The sequence below is a fragment of the Protopterus annectens genome, chromosome 7.part1, assembly GCF_019279795.1.
Source record: "Protopterus annectens isolate FY-2018-M chromosome 7.part1, PAN1.0, whole genome shotgun sequence".
In the NCBI taxonomy this organism is placed as follows: Eukaryota; Metazoa; Chordata; order Ceratodontiformes; family Protopteridae; genus Protopterus; species Protopterus annectens.
Window position 1 is genome coordinate 452,999,736 of NC_056740.1, and position 24,779 is coordinate 453,024,514.

Here is a 24,779-nt window from a genome sequence, read left to right on the forward strand (position 1 = left end):
TGTTAACTTTTTATTGTTTGATACTACAGTAAATATTTTTCAGGAAGTTTTAGCAATTAATAATATATCATCTTTAGTTTAACATCTTGGAATCACACAGTTTGAAGTAGGGCAGCACTGTGTCGAATATCACACTGGTGTATGGGGGAAGGGGTAATTTGCTGGTAAACACGCTCATGTCCTTTACAACAGAGCTAACCTTCTAAACCACTCCCATGCTTTTAGACAGGTTTAAAAAAGGTATAACAAATGGAATGGTGAATTTCTACACTTTATTCTTCTTTTTCAACAATTTGGATTGCTTATGTGCCTTTAATAAAAATTCAACTTCAACTAGCTTGTGCTTCCCTACGTTCATTTTTAACAAAGTATTTTTACCACCCTATTAGGTGCGAGAGTCATAGTATTTTTTATTAGGTGCCTGAACTCTATGGAACCTTAAATATTCCACACAGAGAAGTTTCCTCGTTTTTTGTTTAAAATGATCATCTCTTTCTTCCACCGTCACTATCTTTACAATCATATAAAATTCTGAAATAACCAGCTTTACAAATATTAACATTACTTTTGACATTTACTCAAATGTACACCACTGCAGGCAGAACACCTTTTAAGTACCTTTATAAACGGCTATACCAAGAAATGAACACATTTAACTTACACCAAATGTATGTAAGACTGCTCCCTTAAACGCATCTATTAAACGAATAAAGCCTCCATTTGTTGCTATCAGAATGAGTTTGCCATCATTACTAAATTTCAGCCCAGACCACTCACACGTGCGGTCATACTGCAGCTTGAATGTGGCAAAAGGACCCTACAAGAAAAACAAAAGGAAAAGAAAAAAAAGATTAAGACAACAGTATGAGAGAAAAAGTTATTCAACTATCAAAACATGACAGTTCTGCTACAACCTCCTGTAAATTTGGATATTTAGGGAGCACTCAAGTCAGCAGGGGTTCTTGAATGAATACCACACACCCTACATGACCTTTTCAGCAATCTACAATGGATTCACCACCTTTTCTTCCACTGACTCAGCTTTTTCATTACCACCCACAAACAGCGAGGATGTCACTCCACTCTTCAATTTTTTGCCACCCCAGGAAACTGAACAAGAACTCAAAGAATCTCCACTGCAGCATAAAGAGTAAATACCTCAAAAGCTAAAAGAATCCAATTAACCCAAAAGAAAGAAAGGAATTACCTGCAAATTGAGATGCTCTCAGATACCATAAGCAATCATGACCATACCAAATGACCTTCAAGATGACCTACCTGTATCAGATAGACACCTGCATCCATTTACTTGCAGAGCTCCTGACTTTCCTTAAAATCGCATACAAAAAATGCTTGCTTACTATAACAGACATGGAAAAGCAGGTCCATTCTCTGTGAAGTACAGCTGCAAAGTCTTGCTTACCTGTAGCAGTAGATGTTCATAGAACACGCTGCCTGAACCTGCTACCCTATTCTCTAGCAGTCTACCAAAGCTAAGAGTCCTTCCTACTGCCTTGGGTGCAATGGACCAATCATCTGGCAGTACAGGAAGTGCTTTATACAGCCACAGACAAGACCTTTTTAGTTTTCTAGGGTCCAGCAGGAAGAAATAGAAATGCAGGCTTTGTGAACATCTACTGCTCCAAACCAAAAAACGTGCGGGTGCACACAGCAATAAAGGCTGCACAGCAGCATCCCGAACAAACTAACTGCATCCAAAATGGGGGATGGTAGGTACTGTCATGAAGCTCTACTGTTACAGGTAGGTAGAACTTACAAACGTTACTATGTTTAACACGCACCGAGCCTTAGTGGCTTACCCATTCTGGGAGGAGGAAGGTGCTACAGGTAGATAGAACTTATGAACGTTACTATGTTTAACACACACAGCGTCTTACTGGCTTACCCATTCTGGGAGGAGGAAGGTGCTACAGGTAGGTAGAACTTACCAACGTTACTATGTTTAACACACACAGCTCCTTACTGGCTTACCCATTCAAGGAGGAGGAAGGTACTACAGGTAGGTAGAACTTACGAACGTTAACACACAGCGCCTTACTGGGCTTACCCATTCTGGGAGGAGGAAGGATAAGGATCAGAGAGCCCTGGAGAATGGCCCTAGTGAAGCCTGATGTGGATCGACAAAAGGCATCCAGCTAGTAGTGCTTTGTAAACGCCTGGGATCAGAGAGCCCTGGAGAATGGCTCTAGTGAAGCCTGATGTGGATCGACAAAAGCCATCCAGCTAGTAGTGCTTTGTAAACGCCTGGGATCAGACAGCCCTGGAGAATGGCCCTAATGAAGCCTGATGTGGATCGACAAAAGCCATCCAAGCTAGTAGTGCTTTGTAAACGCTTGGGATCAGAGAGCCCTGGAGAATGGCTCTAGTGAAGCCTGATGTGGATCGACAAAAGCCATCCAAGCCAGTAGTGCTTTGTAAACGCATGGGATCAGAGAGCCCTGGAGAATGGCTCTAGTGAAGCCTGATGTGGATCGACAAAAGCCATCCAAGCTAGTAGTGCTTTGTAAATGCCTGGGATCAGAGAGCCCTGGAGAATTGCCCTAGTGAAGCCTGATGTGGATCTACAAAAGCCATCCAGCTAGTAGTGCTTTGCAAATGCCTGGGATCAGACAGCCCTGGAGAATGGCTCTAATGAAGCCTGATGTGGATCGACAAAAGCCATCCAAGCCCAGTAGTGCTTTGTAAACGCATGGGATCAGAGAGCCCTGGAGAATGGCTCTAGTGAAGCCTGATGTGGATCGACAAAAGCCATCCAAGCTAGTAGTGCTTTGTAAATGCCTGGGATCAGAGAGCCCTGGAGAATGGCCCTAGTGAAGCCTGATGTGGATCTACAAAAGCCATCCAGCTAGTAGTGCTTTGTAAACGCATGGACAGAGGTCTCTAGAATACTTCTACAGAAATGTTCTTCTATTCCTATGTTGCAGTAATGTTCTTCTATTCCTATGTTGCAGTATTCTGCATATGGGTGAGTGCCAAAGCTCACTGAGAAGGAATGGTTGGTTTGGAAGTAGATTCCAGGAACCCATGCAGGATACCCCTAGTGAACCCTGCCCTGGACCTAGAGATGTGGTCTAGTTTGCAGTGTTTGGTGAATGTGTGAAATGAAGACCAGGTGGCTGCCTCCAGGATAGAGGTGGTGTCCAGGCCCTTGAAGAATGCCCCTGAGGATGCCATGGCTCTAGCGAAGTGGGCTTTTACTGTACCCTGAAGTGATTTATCATGGTGCTGATAACAGAAGGTAATTGCCTTCGAGAACCAGGTAGGAATGTGTCTGTTTGGACAGCCTTCCCTAGAGTACTAGGGTGGAAGGATATGAAAAGCTGGTCAGTCTTTCAGACAGACAGTGTTGTAGAGGTAGAATCTTATTTGTCTGTGAACATCCAGGGAATGAAGTATTCTTTCACTTCTCTCCTGTGGGTTTGGATAAAAAAACAGGTAAGTGGATGGCCTGATTGAGAAACAGGACATTGACTACCTTGGGCATAAAGGATGGATTTGTCCTGAGGGTAAAACCCTGTCTTTATGAAAGACAAGAAAAGGAGAGGTAGGTATTACTGCCTAGAGCTCAGATACCCTCCTAGCATAAGTGATAGCTACTAGGACTATCTTCCAGGTGCACAGCTTTAGAGAAGTTTGATCAGCAGGCTGAAAGGGTGGCAGTGTAAGCTTCTCCGGCCCATAGTTGAGATCCCAAGGAGGAGGTGTAGGTTTCTGGGGGGGGGCTCAGATGTTTGACCAGTCTGAAGAAGAGCTTAGAAGGTAGCCTGGATGCCAAAGGGGGATCCATGGGTAGGCATGCAGAAATAGCAGAGAGGTGTGCCTTAATAGTTAAGTAGGCCAGGCTGGTCTGAAGCAACTCTCACAAATAAGACAGCACTAGGGAGATGTCACTGGTAAGCAGATCCATCTGCTTATTTTGACACCAAGAAATTAACATTTCCAATTTAGATAGATAAGATTTTTCTCTAGTGTTAGGTTTCCTGGCCTCCCGCAGGACAATGAGCACATCCTCATTGTAAAGGTGTCTGCATGGGATCAGAAGCCTATCCACCACAGGGTCAGGGGGCTGCCACTGTGGGTGGATTAAAGATCCATCGTGCTGTGCGTGAAGGTCCACTCTGTGGGATAACATGTGGTGATTGCCCTTGGACAACTGGAGAAGTAAGGGGAACCAATGCTGTCGAGGCCAGTAGGGAGTTACCAGCAAGATTTTTGGACTGTCCTGCTGAATCCGTAGGACCACCTTCTGAATGGGGGGAATGCATAAAGGATTTCTCCTTCCATGAAATAGTGAAGGCATCTGTTGCCAGTGCCTGTGGGTCTGATGCACTGATACAGTAGCCAGGAAGTTGCCTGTTGGCAGAGGCAAACAGGTCTGTTTGTGGTGTACCCCATCTGTGGATCATGTCCAGGAAGATGTTCCTGTGGAGCATCCATCTGTGATAGATTGTGCTGGTTCTGTGCAAGAAATCTGCTAGGGAGTTGTGAAGAGAGGGGAATGTATGCTGCTTTCAGGGCAATTCCCTGGGAAGTAGCTACTTCCCACACTAGTGTAGCAAGTCTGCAGAGTAGGTAAGACTTGGTCCCCCATGCTTGTTGATATACCAGAGGACTGTGGTGCTGTTTATGATAAGGAGAGGTCCCTTCTGGAGGAAGAGAGTGAAAGCCTGAAGAGCTAGGAGGATCACCCTTATTTCTCTGGCATTGATGTGTTTTCGGCCTGTATGTCCACAGGCCTTGAACTTTTTGATGGCCAAGAGTAGACCCCCACCCCAGGTCAGAGGTGTCCATATGCATGACCTGAGAAGGTTGAGATGGATGGAGGGGAAGTCCTGGGTTGAGCTTCACCTGGGCAAGCTACCATAAGATCTCTTGCTTTAAGCATGGAAGCAAAGGCACAATGCATTCCAGTGGGTGGTTGTGCTGTTTCTAGACGGAGCATAGGTACCACTGTAGTTTTCTCATGTAGAATGGGGATGGTAGCTGCCATGAAACCCAGCAGGTTGAGGTACTGCCTTGCAGTCAGATGAGGGGAGAGTAGAATCCCTTTTAAGTGCTCTGTAAAAGAACTCACTTTTGCTGGGGGCAGGTATCCCTCCAAGTCTGTGTGGATTCTGAACCCTAAGAACACAATGTCTTGGGTTGGTGAGAGGTTGGACTTTGGTAAGTTTATTTGGAACCCAAGAGCCTAGAGGAGACACACTAGTAACTGGATATGGGTTAAAAGTGTTTTTTGGCTGGCAGTCTGTAAAAGCATGTCGTCCAGGTATGGGAATATTTGTATCCAGTTTGTCCTGCAAAAGGCTATTACTGGAGCCAGGCATTTCGTGAAGACTCTGGGTGCAGCTGAAAGTCCAAAAGGCAAGGCAGAGAAAGTACAGTTGTGTACACTTACCATAAATGTAGATGCTAGAGTGTATTCACTGTTGTAGTCATCAAACTTGGGTTATCTGCCTGTAGGCAGCCTTCAGTCAGCCCAAATACCAGAGACGTAGCATTTCTGCGTTGGGTACTGTCACTCAAGACTGACGTCAGGTCGTCATGGGTATAAAAACAGGCAGTCGACGCCATTACATCAGTTTTTCTTGCCTCACAAATGTCAGGAGACCCCCCCCCCCCAAATAGGGAGCTAAGATATGGTGGGGAAACACCACCAGTAAAAAGTAAACACCAATAGCCCTGAAAGGGGTGAATAACAGCCATAGAGAGAAGAGAGACACCAGGGGGCTGGCGAGAGGGAAACCAGGACTGCAACAGTGAATACACTCGAACATCTACATTTAAGATAAGTGTACATAACTGTACTATGTTCTTCGTGTTTCACTGTTGCAGTCATCACACTTGGGTGGATTCCCAAAATTGAAGAAGAGTGGAGGCAGTCAAGAAGAGTTGGGGCTGGCTAGTATGTCCTGCAGGACTGCAGTTGCAAAACCTGCCCTGGATTTGGAAAAAAGACAGGTAGTTGGTAATGCTTGGTGAAGGTGAGTACAGAAATCCAGGTAGCAGCTTCCAGGATGTCCCTGGTAGGGACTCCCCTGAGAAATGCTGTAGAGGTAGATGTTGCCCTAGTGGAACGCGTTCTGACACCCTAAGGGTTGGTTTCCCATGGTGCTTCTAGCAGAAATGGATGCAGTGTGCTATCCATTTGGAAATAGTTTTGAAATGGCCTGGCCCTCTTCTCCTGTTGCAAAGCTGACTAGTAACTGGTCAGATTTTCTGAAGGGCTTAGATTAGATTACATAGGTTAGTACTAGGCTAACTGCTCCTGTGGGCCATTTCAAGCCTAGCCAATTACCCCATGTGAAAATCAAACCCTGCACCTTGTGTCTGTAAGTACCTTGACCATTATGCCAACATCCCTCCCAAAATGGTGGCGTCTTTCACCTCTAGTAACAAGCAGGCACAGCATTGGTTCATAGGTTAGTACTAGGCTAACTGCGGCCTTTCCAGTTGCTGCAGATGTCTTGAGAGGTACATACCAAACAGGGCGTTGTATTCTATAATGGGTCTAATGAGGGATGAGTACAGTGGGACAATGACCTCCTTTTTTCTGGATGTAAAGCCCAAAGTGATGAGGTGTGCCACATAGGATTTCCTGACTGTTGTGGCAATGTCGTTATTGAAGGTGAGACCACTGTCCACCTGTGTCCTTAAGTCTCTCATCACACTTTCGGTGTTTAGTGTACTGCCACCTATGTGGTAATTCATGAGTACATGTTTTTCCCAAAGGGGATAACTATACATTTCTTGGCATTGAGCTTGTGCCCATGGCTCTGGCACCAAGCATCTGTTTCTGTAAGGCCTTTTTGTAGAGTATCCACATCATTTGGGGATTCAATAATGGCTACCAGTTTGCAGTCATCTGCAAACTTTGTTAGCCAGAGTCCCTTAGTGTTGGCCTGTACTTCAGAGAAGTAGATGCCAAACAAGAGATGCCCCAGGACTGAACCCTGACCTACTCCACTTGTCTGGAGCTGGATTTGGAGTCAGCTACTTTTACGGTGTGGGTTCTGTCAGTAAGCCAATTGGCAACCCATCACGTGACATACGGATTAATGCCCAGCTTAGTAAGTTTATCTAGGACTCCAGAGTGGGAGATGGTGTCAAAGGTCTTGGTGAGGTCCAGACAGGCTGTGTGGACTGCCTTACCCTCGTCCACAGCTCTGGAGACTGGTTCGAAGTCAGTAAGGTACAGGAGACAAGATCGGCCCTTCACAAACTCAAACTGGGTGGGGTCCAGTGCTTTAAGGTTGCCAATGTCTTTGTTTATAAGTTCCATGATAATACGTTCCATGGCCTTGCAGTTCAGGGTCGTCAAACTGATGGGGCAGTAGTTCCTGGAATCCAAGGTGGATCCCCCCTTGTGGAGTGGGATAAATGCAGTTGTGCGCCACTCAGTGGATATGAAGCCTGAGGTGAGGGTATGATTAAACATGACACTTAGGTGAGCTGCCAGTTCATTTTGCAGTTCATGTATTACACAGCCTGGGATGTCATCTGGTCCAATGGATGCTGTATTCTTAGCTTTGGAGTGCGCGTTTGCCAAATTCCGGTAATGGCCATACAGGTAATCTTCCAGTACTGAGATGGGCCATTTAGGGGGTGAGAGGGGGGTGAAGTTAGCACTGAATCGATCTGCCAGCATATTGGCAATATCCTTGGGATCAGTATATTTAATGCCATTCTGTTGTAGCTCAGAGCAGATCTGAGCATTGCCATTTAGATTCTTGACATTTATAGAATGCCTTGTGGTTGTCTTTGGAATCTTTGGCAATTTTATTTTCATAACTAACTTTGGAGGATTTTATGAGGGATCTCAGCTTCTTACTGAGGCTGATAAGGGAGTTTTTTTGCATCCTGGGATTTTCCTCTTTTCTGCAACAGTTTTTTCCTTTTGTTGTAAAGTTTGTTTATGGCAGGGGACCACCAGATTGGCTTCCTATTTTTGGAGGAGAGCATCTTGGTCCTATTTGGGATGGCACGATTCATGCATGAGTGGATGTGCTCGTACAGTGCCTTAGTGTAGGATTCAGCAGTCAAACTTTCAGTTCCCGTCTACATGGGTGTCATGAAGTTTGTAACTTCTGACTTGAGTAGCATGAAGTTGGCCTTGGAGAAGTTTTTTATGGAGGTTTCCTTACTGGGGGGGGGATGTGGATGTTAAGGGTGATTAGCTTATGGTCTGACCTGACCAACGAGGGGTGACCATAGGTGTGGAGCATTGATTTCCCATGTTGGTAATGACCAGGTCTAGGATACTGGAGCCCCTGGTGGGACTATGGATTAGTTGATCCAGGGCATTGGAATTTATAGGTTCATAGGTAGATACTAGGCTATCTGCCCTAGCCAGACTGTATTTGGCTTCTGCCTCCCTATTAGATTAGCCTACTGTGCCTCTGTAAAGTAGGTCACAGAATAAGAAGTTATGTACCTACCATAACGTTCCATGTTAGTTGTCTTCTCTCGCCTTCTTTCTTGCTTGATGGGTTCGGAGCCGATCCCTCGGCTCCGACTCGGCACTTGCTTTAGCTCGAGAACTCCTTTTACCAGCTCGAGGCAGCCCCATATCCCATGATGCAAGGCAGGAAGTACCCAGATCTCGTTTGTTGACGAAAGGGCAATAACACCAAGCATAAACAATACTTCCCAAAGGAAGAAGAAACTTACAAATGGAAAAAGGACCAGGTCTGAATGGTCTTTAGTATTATAGTTTCTTATACAAGGTCTGTCCAGGCCAGGGGAAGGAGGGAGGGTCGCAAGAAAGAAGGCGAGAAGACAACTAACATGGAACGTTATGGTAGGTACATAACTTCTTAATGTTAAGTTGTCAATCTCGCCTTCATTCTTGCTTGATGGGACCGCGTCCTAGCACCTCTATCCTGGGTGGCTCAATGGAACAAACTCTTGAGGACTGTAGAGCCAAAACTGGCTCTGTCCCTGGAGGCCAAGTCCAATTTGTAATGGGAAACAAAAGTGTGAGGAGTGGCCCAAGTGGCGCTGCACAAATAGTGTCTAAAGGCAGTCTAGCTTGAAAAGCTGTAGAAGTAGCTAAACTCCTAGTTGAATGTGCTTTAGGTTTTGAGCACAGCTGTTTTCCCTGATCGTATAAATTTCAGTGATGACCAAGAAAGCCATCTGGACAAAGTCACTTTAGAAACAGGAAGGCCTTTTTATTATCCGCATAGGAAACAAAAAGTTGATCAGATTTTCTAAATTTTTTGTTCTGTCCAAATAATATCTAAGCTGACGGTGGACGCCAAGATAATGTAGCTTTTGTTCAGCTCTATCTGAATAGTTAGGAAAAATACAGGAGATCAATAGATTGATTCAGATTGTTTTTCGCGACCTTAGGTAAAAGGATGGATTAGTTCTCAAAGATACTCTGTCTTTGTGAAAAATCAAATAGGGGGGTCGAACCGAAAGAGCATGAAGTTCAGACACCCTCCTGGCAGATGTAATAGCCACTAGGAATAACGTTTTCCAAGAAAGATATTTCAGGGAACAAGAAACAGCTGGCTCGAAGGGGGGAAGAATCAAGGATGTCAGCACTAAATTTAGATCCCACTGAGGAGGAGGATTCCTGATTGGAGGCTTTAGTAGGAAAATTCCTTTCAAAAAGGCCCTGCAGAGCCTATGGGACATAATATTATGATCTGCTATCCCGACATGAAAATTAGAAATAGCAGCCAACTGAACTCTGACTGTGGAAGAAGAGGAGCATGCATGGAAAATCTCTGCTAAGAAGTCCAGAACTGCCTGAACAGGGGCAGTAAAAGGATCAATATTTTGGGCCTTAGCCCAATAAGAGAAACGTTTCCATTTGCTTGTGTAAATCCTCCTGGTAGAGGATTTTAGTGAAGCTACTATGATATCTCTAACTGGGTTAGAGATCAAAGGAAGCCTGGCTAAGGAAGGAAGTGGAGCAACCATGCTGTGAGGTTGAGAGAAGGGATTGACCGGTGCAGCTGACCGGATTGGTGAATCAGTAGATCTGGCACTGGGTCCAGATGCCACGGCTGCACCAAAAGGTGATGATGGAGGAACGGGAACCAAACTTGTCGAGGCCAGTAAGGGGCAATGAGAATCAATTTGGCTCTCAAAACGGTAGCTTTCTGGATCACCTGAGGGATCAGAGGAAAAGGAGGGAAGGCATAAAGAAGTCCCTGGGGCCAATCCTGGGTCAGAGCGCCTCTGGGGGGATGGCCTGATAGAGGGAAGAGGCTGAAGAAGTCTGGACATTTGCTGTTTTGGGGAGTAGCAAAAGATCGCAACATGGACGACCCCATTCCAGAAAAATCTCTTCCGCTATGGATTGCTTGAGAGACCACTCGTGAGGCATGAGAATAGCTCTGCTCAATCTGTCCGCTATAATGTTGGTTTTCCCAGGGATATGCGTTGCTACCAGAAACCGATGAGAGGAGATCGCCCATTGCCATAGTCTGAGCGCTTCTCGACACAAGGGGTAGGACTTGGTTCCGCCCTGTTTGTTGATATACCAAACTACAGACATGTTGTCTGTGTGGACTGCAATTGTCCCTACGGGAAGAAAGTCGCTGAGGGCTTGCAACGTTAAAAGCACTGCTCTCATCTCCAGGACATTTATGTGCAGATGGTACTCGAACGGTTGCCACGTCCCATGAACCATCCTGCCCTGATAATGACCCCCCCACCCGATCAGGGAGGCATCCGTGGTGACAGTGGCTATCGGGGACGGAGGTACAAAGCACCTGCCTTGGTGAACCTGAGACGATGTGATCCACCAAGCAAGATGTTCTTTGCATGTTTGTGTCACCAGAATCTGGTGACGCATTGGGAGTTGCTGATATGACCACTGTGTGAACAGCATCCACTGAAGGAGGCGCATGTAGAATCGAGCCAGGGGAAGAAGAGTGATGGCCGCAGCCATAAGACCCAACACCTTTAGAACCATTCTGGCCTGTACCTTCTTGCTGGCCAGAATGATCCTGACATGAGTCTGAATGTCTGAAACTCTTTGTTCTGTAAGGGTAGCTGACATCCGAACAGTGTTTAAGTTTGCGCCTATGAAGGTAATAGACTGGCAGGGCGATAAGGATGATTTTTCAAAGTTGACTGAGATGCCCAAATGAGAACAAAGGTCTATTGTGTAATCCCTGGCTTGTATAAGCTGATGCCTGGTGGTGGCTGACAGGAGCCAGTCGTCGAGATACGGAAACACCTGGAATCCTTGACGCCTCAGCTGAGCCGTGACCACTGCCATGCATTTGCTGAACACTCTGGGGCTGTAGTGAGACCAAAGGGCAGGGCTCTGAACTGGAAATGACTGGACCCCAGCCGAAGCGGAGAAATCTCCTGAGCGCCTGTGAATTTTGATGTGATAGCACGCATCCTGAAGATCTATTGAGCACATCCAGTTGTCCTTCTGTAAGAAGGGTAGAATTGACTGAAGAGTGACCATTCGAATCTTGTCTTCCTGACAGACTTGTTGAGTCTGCTGAGATCCAATATTGGTCTCCAGTCTCCCGTCTTTTGGGGACCAAAAGAACCTTGAGTAGATTCCGGCTCTGAATGGTCTATAACTGGCTGAATGGCTCTTTTTGCAGTAGTTTTGATCTCTAACTCTGCAATGTCCCTTAGACCGGGTGGTACATCTGGAAGGGAACTTGAGGGGAAGGACTTTCCTCGAAAGGAATTATGTAACCCTTGGATATGATCCACTGTAGCCATCTGTCATGAGTGAGGGAATGCCAGGCTTCTGGGTACAGTGATAATCTTCCCGACTGCCTCCAAGGAGGGACAGCCGGGCAACACCTCAGGGATGCTGAAAAGGCTTCTCAGGAAGAGACTCCTGTTGCCCTGATTCTTCGGACCCCTCTGCCTCTAGAGCGGCCTGTTGTTGTTACCCTCTCTGCCTCTAGGGGTAAACTGACCACGTGAATCCGGCGTGACTCCTTGAGATTTACGGAACCACATCTTCCCACCCTTCTGTCCTTTGGGATAAGGCCTAGAAGGGTGGAAAACGGACTCCAACAGCAGAAAGAGTCTTGCCGTCCTGCTCACACCTGGTCAAGGTTTCCTTCACCTGAGGGCCAAACAAAGCTGACCCATCAAAGGGAGAATTTGTGAAGGACGCCTTAAAGGGATCCGCAAAATCACATAGCCGCATCCAGGCTTGGCGCCTAAGAGCCACACCTGTGCCTGCAGCTCTACTCGCTCCATCAGCAGCATAAGATATTAGCCGCATGGAGGAGTTAGCAATGGAATTGAGGGTTCCTAGCTGTGAAGCAATCTTTTCTTGGGCCCCTGCAGCTGTAGGATCCTGAACTACTTCTCCCAGCTCCTTCAGGATATCTCTCTGGAGTCTGGTGAAGTGACAAAGATAATTCAGCGTACGCATAGCAAAGGTCGCTGAGGAAAACATCCGCTTGCCGTACCTATCCATGGTCCTAGAGTCCTTGTTAGGAGGATGGACAGGCACGGAAGGATCTGCAAGTTCCTTTTTGGTGGCCGCAGCCACCACCATGGCATCAGCCGGGACACCCTTGGTAAGGAATTGTTTGTCACTAGGCGCAGTTATAAATTTAGAAGGCCTCCTAGGGACTGGCTCTACAGAGTCAGGAGCTGTCCACGCCTTTCGAGCTATAACCTGCATAAGGGGGTCGAAAGGCGGAGACACCCAGGAGGTGGAGGGCCGAGATCCAAACGCCTCTAGGTATACTGACTCATCCTCAGAGGGATTGTTGGTGGGCCAGTTTCCTCTGTTTCAGAAGTTCTAGGATGTCTGAGAAGGAGACATCCTCAGAGGGGGATCTAGGGGATCCCTCTGACTCATCAAAGTCAGTATCCGAAGTGACAGACTCAGGGGAGTCTACATGCTTCCTCTTACAAGTCCTCTTCCTAGGAGGATCTCCCGAAACATCAGGAGAATCCTCGGAAGAGGTGGAAATTCCCAATGGGGAAACCTGAGGCGGAGGATCTCTGGGTCCTGTAGCAAGAGAAGTGGCAGAGATGTCAACAGGTACAATAGAGGGAGGAGCTACGGGAAGAGACTGCTGACTGATACCAGTGGCCAGTACACTCTTCACCACCTCGAATGCTCCCCTCCCAGGCAGGTCCGAGACCCCGCTCCAACAGCTAGGAACTCCGGGGCCACCGAAGGGAAGTCTCCGAGGCAGATGTCGGAGCCGAGCTCACCAAGGCCGAGGCTCCAAGGGAAGAGCGGGTTCGGACAAGGGTCCGATGCCACTCACCCCCTCGGAGGAGACCATGGAAGCCCGACCACCAAATCCCTCTAAGGAAGAGGAGATAAGAGTAGGGGCTGAAGGAACAGAAGGGGTATCCGCCTCCAGCCGTAGCAGTAACCATGCCCGAAGACTCCAACTCCAAGCTCTGAGGTAGAGTTGAAGGAGGAACTGTAACGGGTGTGGACCAACAGTCGCCTGCTGAGACAGACTGTGTAGCATTTGGGCCAGTACCTGTGACTTGAGCAATCTACTGACCACTCTCTAGGTCATGGTCTGACAACCTGGATCAGCTTGAAGATCGGCTCCGATGGCTCCGCCCGATAGAAGAGGCGAGGCCGAGCCGAAGTATCGGCTCCAAGGAAGGGACCTCGACCTCTTCCTGGAATGGGTCATCGGAGCCGATATTACTGATCCTGTCGGCACCGATTTCGGAGCCGGCAGAACGCAACTGTATCGGCTCCAGCCGGAGCCGATACAGCCACCAAAGTAACGGTGTCGGAGCCGATCGGAGCCGACACCGATGCCTGTGCCACATGGGTGTCGGAGCCGATCGGTGCCGACACCGATGCCGTGCACGTGGCTGTCGGAGCCGGTCGCAACCGACACCACAGTGGTCAGAGATTCGGCACCGATAGCCATCGGCCGAAGCTTAGTGGATTCAGAATCGGCTCCAGCCGGAGCCGATCTCGACTCTACGAGTGGGAGCCGAGGCCACAGGCTTAGAAACAGAAGCCTGGGTCTTGGCAGATTTAGTTGATTTTTGTGGGGCCGACTTAGCCGGAGAGCCCTCCGCTTAAGAAGACCCCTGAGAATCAACTTATTCTTCTCTCCTGCAGGACTCTCTGGCTGAAGGAGTGACAAATAGCACAGGAGTCCTGCAGGTGAAGAGGGCCTAAACAGTACAGGCAAGAAGTGTGACCGCCTGTCAGAGACATCTTCTGACAGCACGAGTCACACTTCTTAAAACCTGAAACCCTCTCTTTAGACATGGTGCCTAACAAAACACACACACACCAGTCCAATTAATTAAACTAATACCAAAAGGGTATTTAGTAAAAATACCAACACACACACCCTAACAGGGGATGGGATAGGGAAATTAACTGACTAAAAAATTAAAAGAGACAGGGATTTCTGTCAGAAAAGTTAAATTAAAGTTAAACTATCAAAACAAAAAGTTTTAACTAAAAGGGGCTTAAATGTCACAAAGTGAATTACTTACCAGGAGCTGGTAAAGAGAAGACCTCCCAAGCGGCAAACGAGATCTGGGTACTTCCTGCCTTGCATCATGGGATATGGGGCTGCCTCGAGCTGGTAAAAGGAGTTCTCGAGCTAAAGCAAGTGCCGAGTCGGAGCCGAGGGATCGGCTCCGAACCCATCAAGCAAGAATGAAGGCGAGATTGACAACTTAACATGGTACCCTTTTAAGATTAGTTTACTGTGCCTCTGTCTAGCAGGGACACAGAAGAGATCCCAGGGGTGAATTTATGAAATCCAAGGCAAAGGTATTGCTGCATGAGTGGTTTTCCCAGTTAATGGAAGAGTAGTTGAAATCACCTAGTATTAGGGTGTTTGGTTGCAAATTAATATTTTCCAGTATGTTTTGAAAGGTATAGTGAGAATCGTGGGGGATATGTAGCAGGCTAAAATTTGGATTGCAGTCTTACCTAGTGTTAGTTGCACCTGGAAAATTACAGATGCATTGTATTGGGCAACTAACCTGGTGGTGTGAATATGGACACTCCTCCACCTTAAGTGTTTCGACCCTGGTTTGGTAGCCGGAAAGTGTGGTAAGAGTTGTAGCCTGGTATTGCAAGGGTGCTCTCTGGAGCCTTGAACCAGGTCTCAGTTACTGCACAGATATCGATGTTCTCCATTTTTAGGAGTGCCTCGAGAGAGTGCATTTTGAGGTTTAGACTTCTAGCATTGAATAGCATTACCTTCAGATTTTGCATGCTTGTATCTGTTACGGTGGTGGTTTTGTTCTTTGAACTTTGCCTAAAAAAGGCACTATAGGGGTGGCAAGAGCCTTTGTCAGTAACCTGAATCCCAGGGGAGACAGGTGCAGACCATCTCTGGCAAAGCATTGCGGTCTGTCAATCATGTCATCCCAGGCAAAGAGATACTGGATCCCCTTTGAATGACACCAGAAGCTTGGCCAATTGTTGGAAGTCAATCATTTTGTCCTTATATTGTGGTATCAATTCTGGGCGAAGGCAGGATGCTACTCAGGGCTAGGGTCATACCTGCCTGGGCCACATGATCAGAGATATCTTCCATGTCTCTCTTCATGTAGTCCAGGGAGGTACGTCTCAAGTCATTCACTCCAACATGGACAATGACAGTCATATTTGCACTTGTTGTGGAGTGACTTGAGTGCATGAGTTATGTGGCGAATCCTGGCACCAGACAGGCAGCTCACTGTAATTTTCTCGTTGTTCAGCCTGGTGAGTGGGACATCAGTGTGCCTGACTACAGAGTCACCTATGACTAAAGTGTTGGGTACATTGCCTTGTCTTGGGGGCTGTTGCTGGGTGGCACACTGGTGTTGTAAGCTATGTGACACTTTGGTTGTGATTGGTTTGTTTGCGTTTCAGCTTCGGAGGTCCTTGTTGCTTGGGCAGGTTACAGTTAAGGGCTTCCACACATGTGGATTTAGTGTTGCTATGTGTGGGCGCTGGTGGTGTGAGTTTAGAAGGGCTATGTGTTGCTTGAGGTGTAGTGCGGGTGTTAACCTTCTCCTCTTGACTGTCTAGCACAATCTTGGGTGAAGAGAGCGTTACTTCCAGTTTGGCTATGTAAGTGCAACTCTCACAGTTTGTAGTGTTGGGTGGTAGGAGAGGGTCGTCTGTGTACATGAGGCAATTGCTGCATTGCCCCAGTATGCCCAGATTCACCAGGTGGACCGGAGAAATCAATGGAAGCTGACCCTTGGACATGCCTGGTTTGGTGCCTTTTTTTTTTTTTTTTTTTTTTATATATAAAGTACAGGAGCTGTTTTCCCTTACTTTGCAATTATAGGCTGCAGTGCCTATGATTAATTTCTCTATTAACAAGGAGAGTTGAGTGCTTGTATCAGTTTAAGGCTTCCTGGTGCTTTCCAGCAGGTATTAGAGCAAGTGCTAGTCACAGGGATGCTTAAAGGTAAGATGAAAAAAAAAACAGTTTATCCTAAACACTGCAGAGTGCACTAGAGAAGTCAGATGTGAAAGTAGGTAACTTAAGTTTTACCTGTCTAAAAGTTAGGTTTTAGTGGAGAGTCACTATTTTAAAACGAAAGATAGATTGAAAGGGGGTGATCACTTTTGTATTCCGGTACTATGGAATACAGTAAAATGGCCAATAAATTTAAATAGTTGAAGAGGGTGGATTTCACAATGACAATTTTGTGCTTACTCACACAAGCCAGTGAAAGCAGAGAGGAAATGAGATATATGGTCAAACATAAGAGGCAGGCAACTAGAAAGACAGCGGTATTTAAGAACAAAACAGTGACAGGGTGCGGGGTGGGAAAAATCTGCCCGACTCACAAGAAACAGAGCTGTGGGGTCTTTTGAAGTTTTAATATGCAGTTAAAAGCAGAACACAAGCAATATGTCACAAGATGGGTCGCAAATTGGCTCAAAGACAGAACCCACAGAGTGAGAGTTGCTGGAGCCATGTCAGACTCGAAACCAGTCACAAGTGGCGTCCCATAGGGTTCTGTCCTGGGACCACTCTTGTTCAGTATATACTTTTCCGAGGTACAGGCAAATGTGGGAGGACTTTGGCTCACCAAGTTCAGAGACGACTGCAAACTGGGTGCCATAATCGACTCTCCAGCTGACACAAACATCCTTCAAAAAGGTCTCACACACAGATAACTGGTGCCAGTGCCATGGTTTAAAGCTAAATGCCAAAAAATGTATAGTCATACCCTTTGGCAAAAACAATGTGCCCACAAATTACCACATAGGCGGAAACCCATTAAGTACAGAGAAAGCTATTAGGGACCTGGGGACCCAAGTTGATAGCAATCTCTCCTTTGAAAACCACATTGCCAAAGTGGTTAGAAAGACCTTCTACATAGCCCACCTCATCACAGAGGGTTTCACATCTAGAACAAGAGAGGTAATCGTGCCCCTTTATTCATCCCTCATCAGGCCCATCATAGAATACAATGCCCCTTTTGGGATGTACCTTACCCGACACCTGCAGCAATTAGAAAGACCCCAAATGTATCTCACCAAGAGGATCAAGGGTCTCAAACAGATGCCATATGCTACTTGGTTAAAAAACTCCAGCTCTACTCAGTTGCATACTGCCTACTTCAAGGCGATCTATGCCTGACATACAAAGCTATGTCAAATCCAGAATTAATGGACATGCTCCACCTCAGTAAATCTAAATCCCTTAGAGCCACACAGTCGAGGGACTTCAACCTCAGCACAGAAATAAATAGAACTTGCTGGAGGGACAGGTTCATAACCCAGAGGCTCCCTTCGCTCTGGAATAGAATTCCAGTTCATGTGAGGCAGAGCACCTCACTGAATCTCTTCAAGAAGAATCTCGATAGGTGGATGGGGGATCGTAGGTTTGTCCCAGGGATTACTCCTGTGTCACTATTAGACAGAGACAAAGTAAACTAAACCTTAAAAAGAGCACAGTATACTCAAATCAAGGGGTGGCGTAAGCCATACAGAATCGGGCTAGGCTTATAATTGCCCCAGGGCAGATAGCCTAGTATGAACCTATGAACTATGAACCTATAAAACACAAGGTAAAGGAAACAAATCACAGAACTCAAAATATAAAAAGGCAATAAACCAATACAAAATACAACTAAAATGCAAACCAACCTTTCCCTCACAGCAAAGTGTAGCAGAGTCTGGGTGAGCCTTTCCAATAAAGCTCTGAAATGTTTTATTTTACCCCTTAAATAGAAGGTTTAGTTCCTAGCTCCACCCACTCAGTTCACAAATGATTAACATTAAGTGATCTCTTCTATCTTATGCATAGTCCTTAATTGATCAGTTCTAATTTCTGTCTGACTCGCAAGAAACAGAGCTGTGGTGTCTTTTGAAGTTTTAATACGCAGTTAAATGCAGAACACAAGCAAAACACAAGGTAAAGAAAACAAATCACAGCACTCGAAATATAAAAAGGCAATAATAATATAATAATAAAAAAATAATACAAAATATAACAAATAAGAAGCAAACCAACCTTTCCCGCACAGAAAAGTGTAAGAGTCTGGGTGAGCCTTTCCAATAAAGAGGGGGGGGGGGGCATGAGCTTTTCCAGCACAAAGTTAAGGTCCCAAGGAGGGGTGGGTGCTCTCCTTGGTGGCCTTGTTTGCCCCTCTCAGGAACTGTTTGATAAGAGGGTGTGAGAACAGAGGTGGCTCAGTGTTGTAATGAGCCGAAATGGCTGAGGCGTGTTGTGAAGATTGGGTGAGGATAGATGAAGGCTGCCAGCCTAGCCAGACAGAATTTTGGAGATAATTCTGTCATCTGCAAATATTAATGTAAACCACAGGCTTGTTGTCTTAAATGGTAAAAAATAGTGTTACACGTGGAACTGCAAAAAAATTTAACAGTGCACTCTACTGACCAAGTAAAGCATGTTGTGACCCTTTGATATAAACAAGGCTCCAGCCGGTCATGATGGAGGAATTCTTGCTATTGTTTTAAGCCCAGATTTAATGGTCAGAATTTGCATGTATAAATGTCCTTTGTTGCTCTAGTTTCTGCCCAGAGGTGAAGAATATAAATGCAGTTTCTGTCGCCTGGGAACCTAAGGAAGTGTGAAGAACGATGTAACGTGAGAACCAGGAATGTGATTTTAAAACCAGAGAGAATCAGAGAGCATTAAGCATTTTTTGTCTCGACTATCCAACTCATCAGCACCCTGCTTTTGCTCTGTATAAGTTTATCCTAGATTTGTGTTTTTTCTTAGAAATAGCTAAAAACTAGAAAGATTAGACTAAATGTTTTTCTGTGATGTCAGAACTGTACTACTGAATTATTTTATCTCTCTGTGATCTCTGAACTCTTGACTAGCACCATGTAGTAAAAAGTATTGTCTTGTGTTTTTAATTTATTAAATATTTTTAAACCCTTTTAACTGTGGCTGCTTTGTATACAGATAATTTAAGCTTTAGAGTACATTGCATGTATATAGTGATCCTGAACCAAATCACTAACAAGCCTTGACTATTTAGTCGCACTTACCAGTTGGTTAATATTGCACAGTAATAATTGGACACCATTTTAAGGGCCTTTGAGTAACTGATAAATATTAGTGGGTGGTGACAGTTGGTACTACTGTATAGTCTGGGAAAAAGGGGCACAGATGGAGAACCTGTGCCAGCCTTCCCCAGGAGTGTGTGTGGCTGTATAAACTCTTCTCAAAAGTGTGTGTGAGAGCTACTTGGGCAGGGACACGAAGCACTGGTTGGACAGAGGTTGCTGGAGGTTTTAGCTTGCCCACTAAGCTGAGATCTGGACCCTATAGCTGTGCCAGTGGGGAGGCTTATTGGTGACCTGGAGAGCAAGGGAGCGACCAGCCCCGGACTGACTGTGATCTCAGTGTGCTCTTAAGGGAAATTGCACTTTACTGTGTGCATTTGTTATCCTTTCCTCCTATATGAGACGTCCCTCACTGGTGTTAGCAGTGAGGATTGTGGCTCTAATTGCTGGGCCAGGGCACGGGCATCACACATGTATCTTAATGGAGGAGAAGGACAGGTCTTTGTGGAGTACATCTGCTAAGTAATCCAGGATTGTACGCCAAGATTCCTCTTTTCTGGGTACCAGAAGAGTCTGGAATAGAATCCTTGACTTATCTGTTCTAATGGAACCAGCTGAATAGCTCTGATGGAGAGCAGGGAAAGAACTTGGCTTTGAGCCTCTGCCCACTGGTTTGGAGGAAGGTCTGGGAACCCTCTTGGGGTTGGCAGTAAGTGAAAGTAAAATTTGTAACCCTGGGATACAATGTTGAGGACCCATCTGTCTTGTGTGATGGACATCCAGTTTTTTGCATGAAGGGCCAGTTTTCCTCCTAGGGGCACAAGCAATTGGGCAGGGATGGGGAGTGGAGTAGAGAAGTCATTCTGAGTTTTTTCCCTAAGGAGGTGGCATACCACTCCCTGCTTTGGGGATGGGGGCACTCCATTGCTTAGACCTCTGCATACCCTGAGACTGTAGTCTGGGTGGTCCGTTTCCCCTGGGTCTGGCTTGAGATGGCCTGGAGGGGGCTGGAAAGGACTAGTGTTTGGAAGGGCAATGTCTACTGAATCTAGGGGGTTGCACTTGTAAGAATTCTTTAACAGTCTGCATAGACTTAGCTTTTTCTTCAATCTTTTCAAGAACCTCTTTTGCTTTGGTGCCAAACTGTCCTTATTCAAAGGAGCGTCTAGTCTAAACTTTGATTTGACATGGTCTGGCAAGGTCTGCTCCTTGAGCCAAGCAGGTCTTCTCAGTACAGAACCAGTGACTGCTGCCCGGCAAGATGCTTCTAGGGTGTCAAAGCCACACTGCAAAGTATGCTTGCTGACTTGGCTTGCAGAGTGCATAAGCTCCTGCAATTTTTTATTTTCTGCAAAGTCTGCAAAGGTTGCCACTTTTTGTTTAATAAGTTCCACAATATGTTGCTGGTACTTCAGCATGTGAAACTGACAATTCAATGCCCTAACAGCAAGAGTTGCAGAGGTATATACCATCTGTCCAAAGCTCTGGAATACCTGTCCAAATGGGTGAGGTTCTTGGCTGTAGTTGCCTTGATACCTTTAGGCCCCTGGGAAATTATTTCTGGGTCAGCAGTAGGATTCTTGAAAATAAATTTGCGAGTGTCCGGTACTCTGTAGTACCAGTCTGGTTTCCTAGGGGCAGGAGGCAAAGTATCAGGAGTAAGTCTAAAAGCATCAACAATTTCCAGGACGGGGTATTGCTAAAAGGCCTGTGCTGTGGCAAAGCTAGGAATTCTGAGCCTCTTTTTGGACTGAGGATAGTCTTGGCATTCCCAGTGAAAATGCTCTCAAAGTATGTAAGGTTTCACCAAAAAAAGAATCCTCTGGAGGGGAGGCAGAGGGAATCGATTCCTCTGCATCTGAATCCTCATAAGCAGATAATGGCATGCCTTCATAATCAGATACCTTAGAGTCATCTGACTTCTGGTCTGTTGAAGCGGCAGGGGACTGGTCTCTCTTCCTCTTAGCAGGGGAAGGCGGACTTCCCCTAATCAGCGTAATAAGGTCTTCTGCCATTCTAAGCATTTGTCATTGTGGCATGGGAGCAGGTGCATGCACTTTGGTCATTGGTTTTCAAGGTGTAGCTCGGACTCTTGGACTAAGAAACACGGTAGTTTTAGACGAAAAAAAAGTCATTGGTTTGAGTCGAACATCGGATGAGCGAAGAACTGCCTCAGAAGCTGGGGCCTGCACAGCGGCTCCGGACCCATCCAAGGTAGAGACATCCGCAGCTTCCACAGTTGAAGAGTCTCATGTAGAAGGCCTGCGAATCCACTGAAGCGGGCATCAGGGTCTGCGAAAGAGCCTGAGTACCGGCGGACTGGTGACTAGCTTAATGGAAGCGCAGTCAGCAGCTTTGGACCTATGTGGTCTGTCTCTGTCTTTATCCTTATTTTTTTGGAATATCAGTAGTCGGATTGCTTACCGAAGCCATTTTGGAATACGGAGCTTGAGAGCGAAAGAATTTAGCAACAATGATAGCCCGAAGACAAATGGTTCAGGCGTTGAACAAGGCACAAAACTGACAGCGAGGAACGTCATGGTCTTGGCCTAAACAGGTGACGCAGTAAGAATGAAAATCTGAGGTATTTGTTTTCCACATTTGTTAACTTTTTCTGACATCAGTTGGAGCAAGAAAAAAGGATCCCAATGAGGTACTTAGCTTTAGACGACTTCAGGATTATCCAATTCGTAAACAAAAATTCAGGTAGCGGTCAACCGGCACTTGCGAACTGCTTCTGCTTCAGGCTCCTCAGCAAGACAGACTGATGTAATGGCGTCGGCTGCCTGTTTTTATACCCCTGACAACCTGACGTCAGCCCTGGAGTGACCGCATCCAATGCAGAAATACCAAGTCTCTGGCATTTGGGCTGACTGAGGGCTACTTGCAGGCAAATAAAGTATAGTTTTGTACCTACTATAAATGTAGATGTTCGAGTGTATACCCTACTGCAGTCATCACACTTGGGTTATCCTGTCGTCAGGCGGCCCCCGCAGTCGGCCTGAATTCCAAAGTCTTGGTCCGGAGTCGGTTGCTGTCGCTTCTTCCCTGACATCAGTGCGCCAGGGGTATATAAGAGGCATCCAATGCCATTTTCTTCAGTTTTTCTTGCCCCGGATGTCAGGTGCCCCCCCCCCCCCAAAAGGTGGTCAGTAGATAGTACCAAAAATAAAACTGTAGCACAAACAAAACATCCCTCCAGCTATAAGCAAATACACCACAAAGGTTGTATCAGATTTTAAGGTATTGAAAGGTTTTAGTTAGGTCAGAGGGGATGGAGGGAGGGTAACCTGGACTGCAGCAGGGTATACACTCAACATCTACATTTATGGTAGGTACAAAACTGTACTATGTTCATCGTGTTACCCTGCTCAGTCATCACACTTGGGTAGAATCCCAAAGCTAAGGATGGGAGGTGGAGTCAAACAGGGTTAGAGGAGGCTAGAAGGCCCTGCAAAACTGCAGTGGCGAAGCCAGCTCTGGTCTTAGAGTAAAGTGGTAAGTGATCGTGTTTGGTGAAGGTGTGTACTGAACTCCAAGTTGCAGCTTCCAGAATATCTTTGGTAGGCACCCGCCTGAGGAAGGCTGTAGATGTAGCTGCTGCCCTGGTGGAGTGGGGCCTAATGCTAGCAGGAACTGGTTTCCCATGGTGGGTGTAGCAAAAACATATGCAATGTCCTATCCATTTGGAAATGGTCTGTTTTGAGATAGCCTTTCCTTGTGATGCTGCAGCATAGGATACAAAAAGCTGGTCAGATTTTCTGAAAACCTTAGTTTTATCCAAGTAGTAACGTAGCTGCCTGTGAATGTCCAATGAATGCAGGAGTCTTCCTCCTTTGTTCTGCGGATTTGGAAAGAAGGTGGGTAAATGGATGGTTTGATTTAGAGCCACACTGGATACCACCTTAGGCATAAAGGAGGGGTTAGTTCGTAGAGAAACTGTCTTGATGAAAAATGAGTAAAGGCTCTACCGCCATTAGAGCCTGAAGCTCTGAGACTCTTCTGGCTGAAGTAATTGCTAGCAGCAGGGCAGTCCTCCATGATACAAACTAAGTCAGCTGAGAAAGCTGGCTCAAAAGGAGGTAGTGCAAGTTTTTCCAGAACAAAATTGAGGTCCAAAGTTGGTGTTGGTGCTCTCCTGGGAGGCCTAATGTTTTTGGCCCCTCTGAGAAACTGCCTTAGAAGTGGATGTGAAAATAAGGGAGGATCCGTGTTGTAGTGAGCTGAAATAGCTGGAGAGTGGATTTTAATAGATGAAAAAGAAAGCCCTTTGTGTAACATCTCAGTTAAATATTGTAGAATCTGAGGTATGTCCGGCAGAAGGGTATTTTGGCCTTTAGCTTGGTTCCAGGCGCAAAACCTTTTCCATTTGTCTGAGTAGGCTTTCCTGGTGCTGGGCCTCCTGGCCTCCAGAATAATATCCATAACAGCTTGTGAAAGAGGAGCTGGCTGGTTGCTTAGGTGATTTGCCATGCAGCCAAATTTAAGGTTTTGAGCTGACTGTATAGAATCTGTCTTGTGTGAGCAGATAAGCAATTTGTGGTAAAATCCATGGTGGGCCCTGGTCCATATTCCTTAAGAGTGGGGTACCAGTGCTGGCGTGGCCAGTCTGGGGCAATGAGTATCATTTGAGGTCTCTCCATCCTGACTTCAGCAGCACCTTTGTGAGAAGGGGCAATGGAGGGAAGGCATATACTGTCAGCATTTTCCAACTGAGTGCGCGTCCATTTTCCAAGCTTGATGGTGAAATGTCCTTGTGCAAAATTTTGTTAGCTGATAGTTTTGGGGGCTGGCAAACAGGTCTATGTCTGGGTGCCCACATTTTTGAGTTATCGCAAATACTTGTGGATCCAGTTTCCACTCGTGGGGATCCATGATGTTTCTGCTTAGGTCTGCCAATGTGTTCTTTTTTCCTGGCAGGAATTGAGCTTGTAATTGGACTTGGTAAGCCAGTGCTGTGTTCCACAAGGTCATTGCTTGCCTGCATAGAGGGTAGGAGTGTGTACCCCCTTGTTTATGTACCACATTACTGTGGTGTTGTCTGTCATTATAAGCTGTCCTGGATGTAAGAGGTCCTTGAAGGCAGTCAGGGCATTCTGTACAGCTAGCATTTCTTTTTGATTGATGTGCAGATTCCCTTTATCTGCAGTCCATATGCCTTGAACGCACCGTCCTGCCATGTGTGCCCCCCAGGCAAAGTCCGATGCATCTGTTGTCATAGTTTGCCTGGCTGGGGGTAAGCTGAAAGGCTGACCCTTGTTGAGGTGACATGCGTGTGACCACCATAGGAACTCCTGTTGAAGGC

General features: G+C 46.2%; 1 protein-coding gene across 1 annotated transcript in view; it reads right to left on the bottom strand.

Moving 5' to 3' along the window:
• WDR82 (WD repeat domain 82) overlaps positions 1-24,779 on the bottom strand; it is a 1,055,709-nt gene that overhangs the window by 428,658 nt on the left and 602,272 nt on the right. The window contains exon 6 of the mRNA XM_044078920.1: positions 662-817. Coding sequence (XP_043934855.1) covers positions 662-817 — 156 coding nt within the window. The remainder of the gene's footprint in view (positions 1-661; positions 818-24,779) is intronic.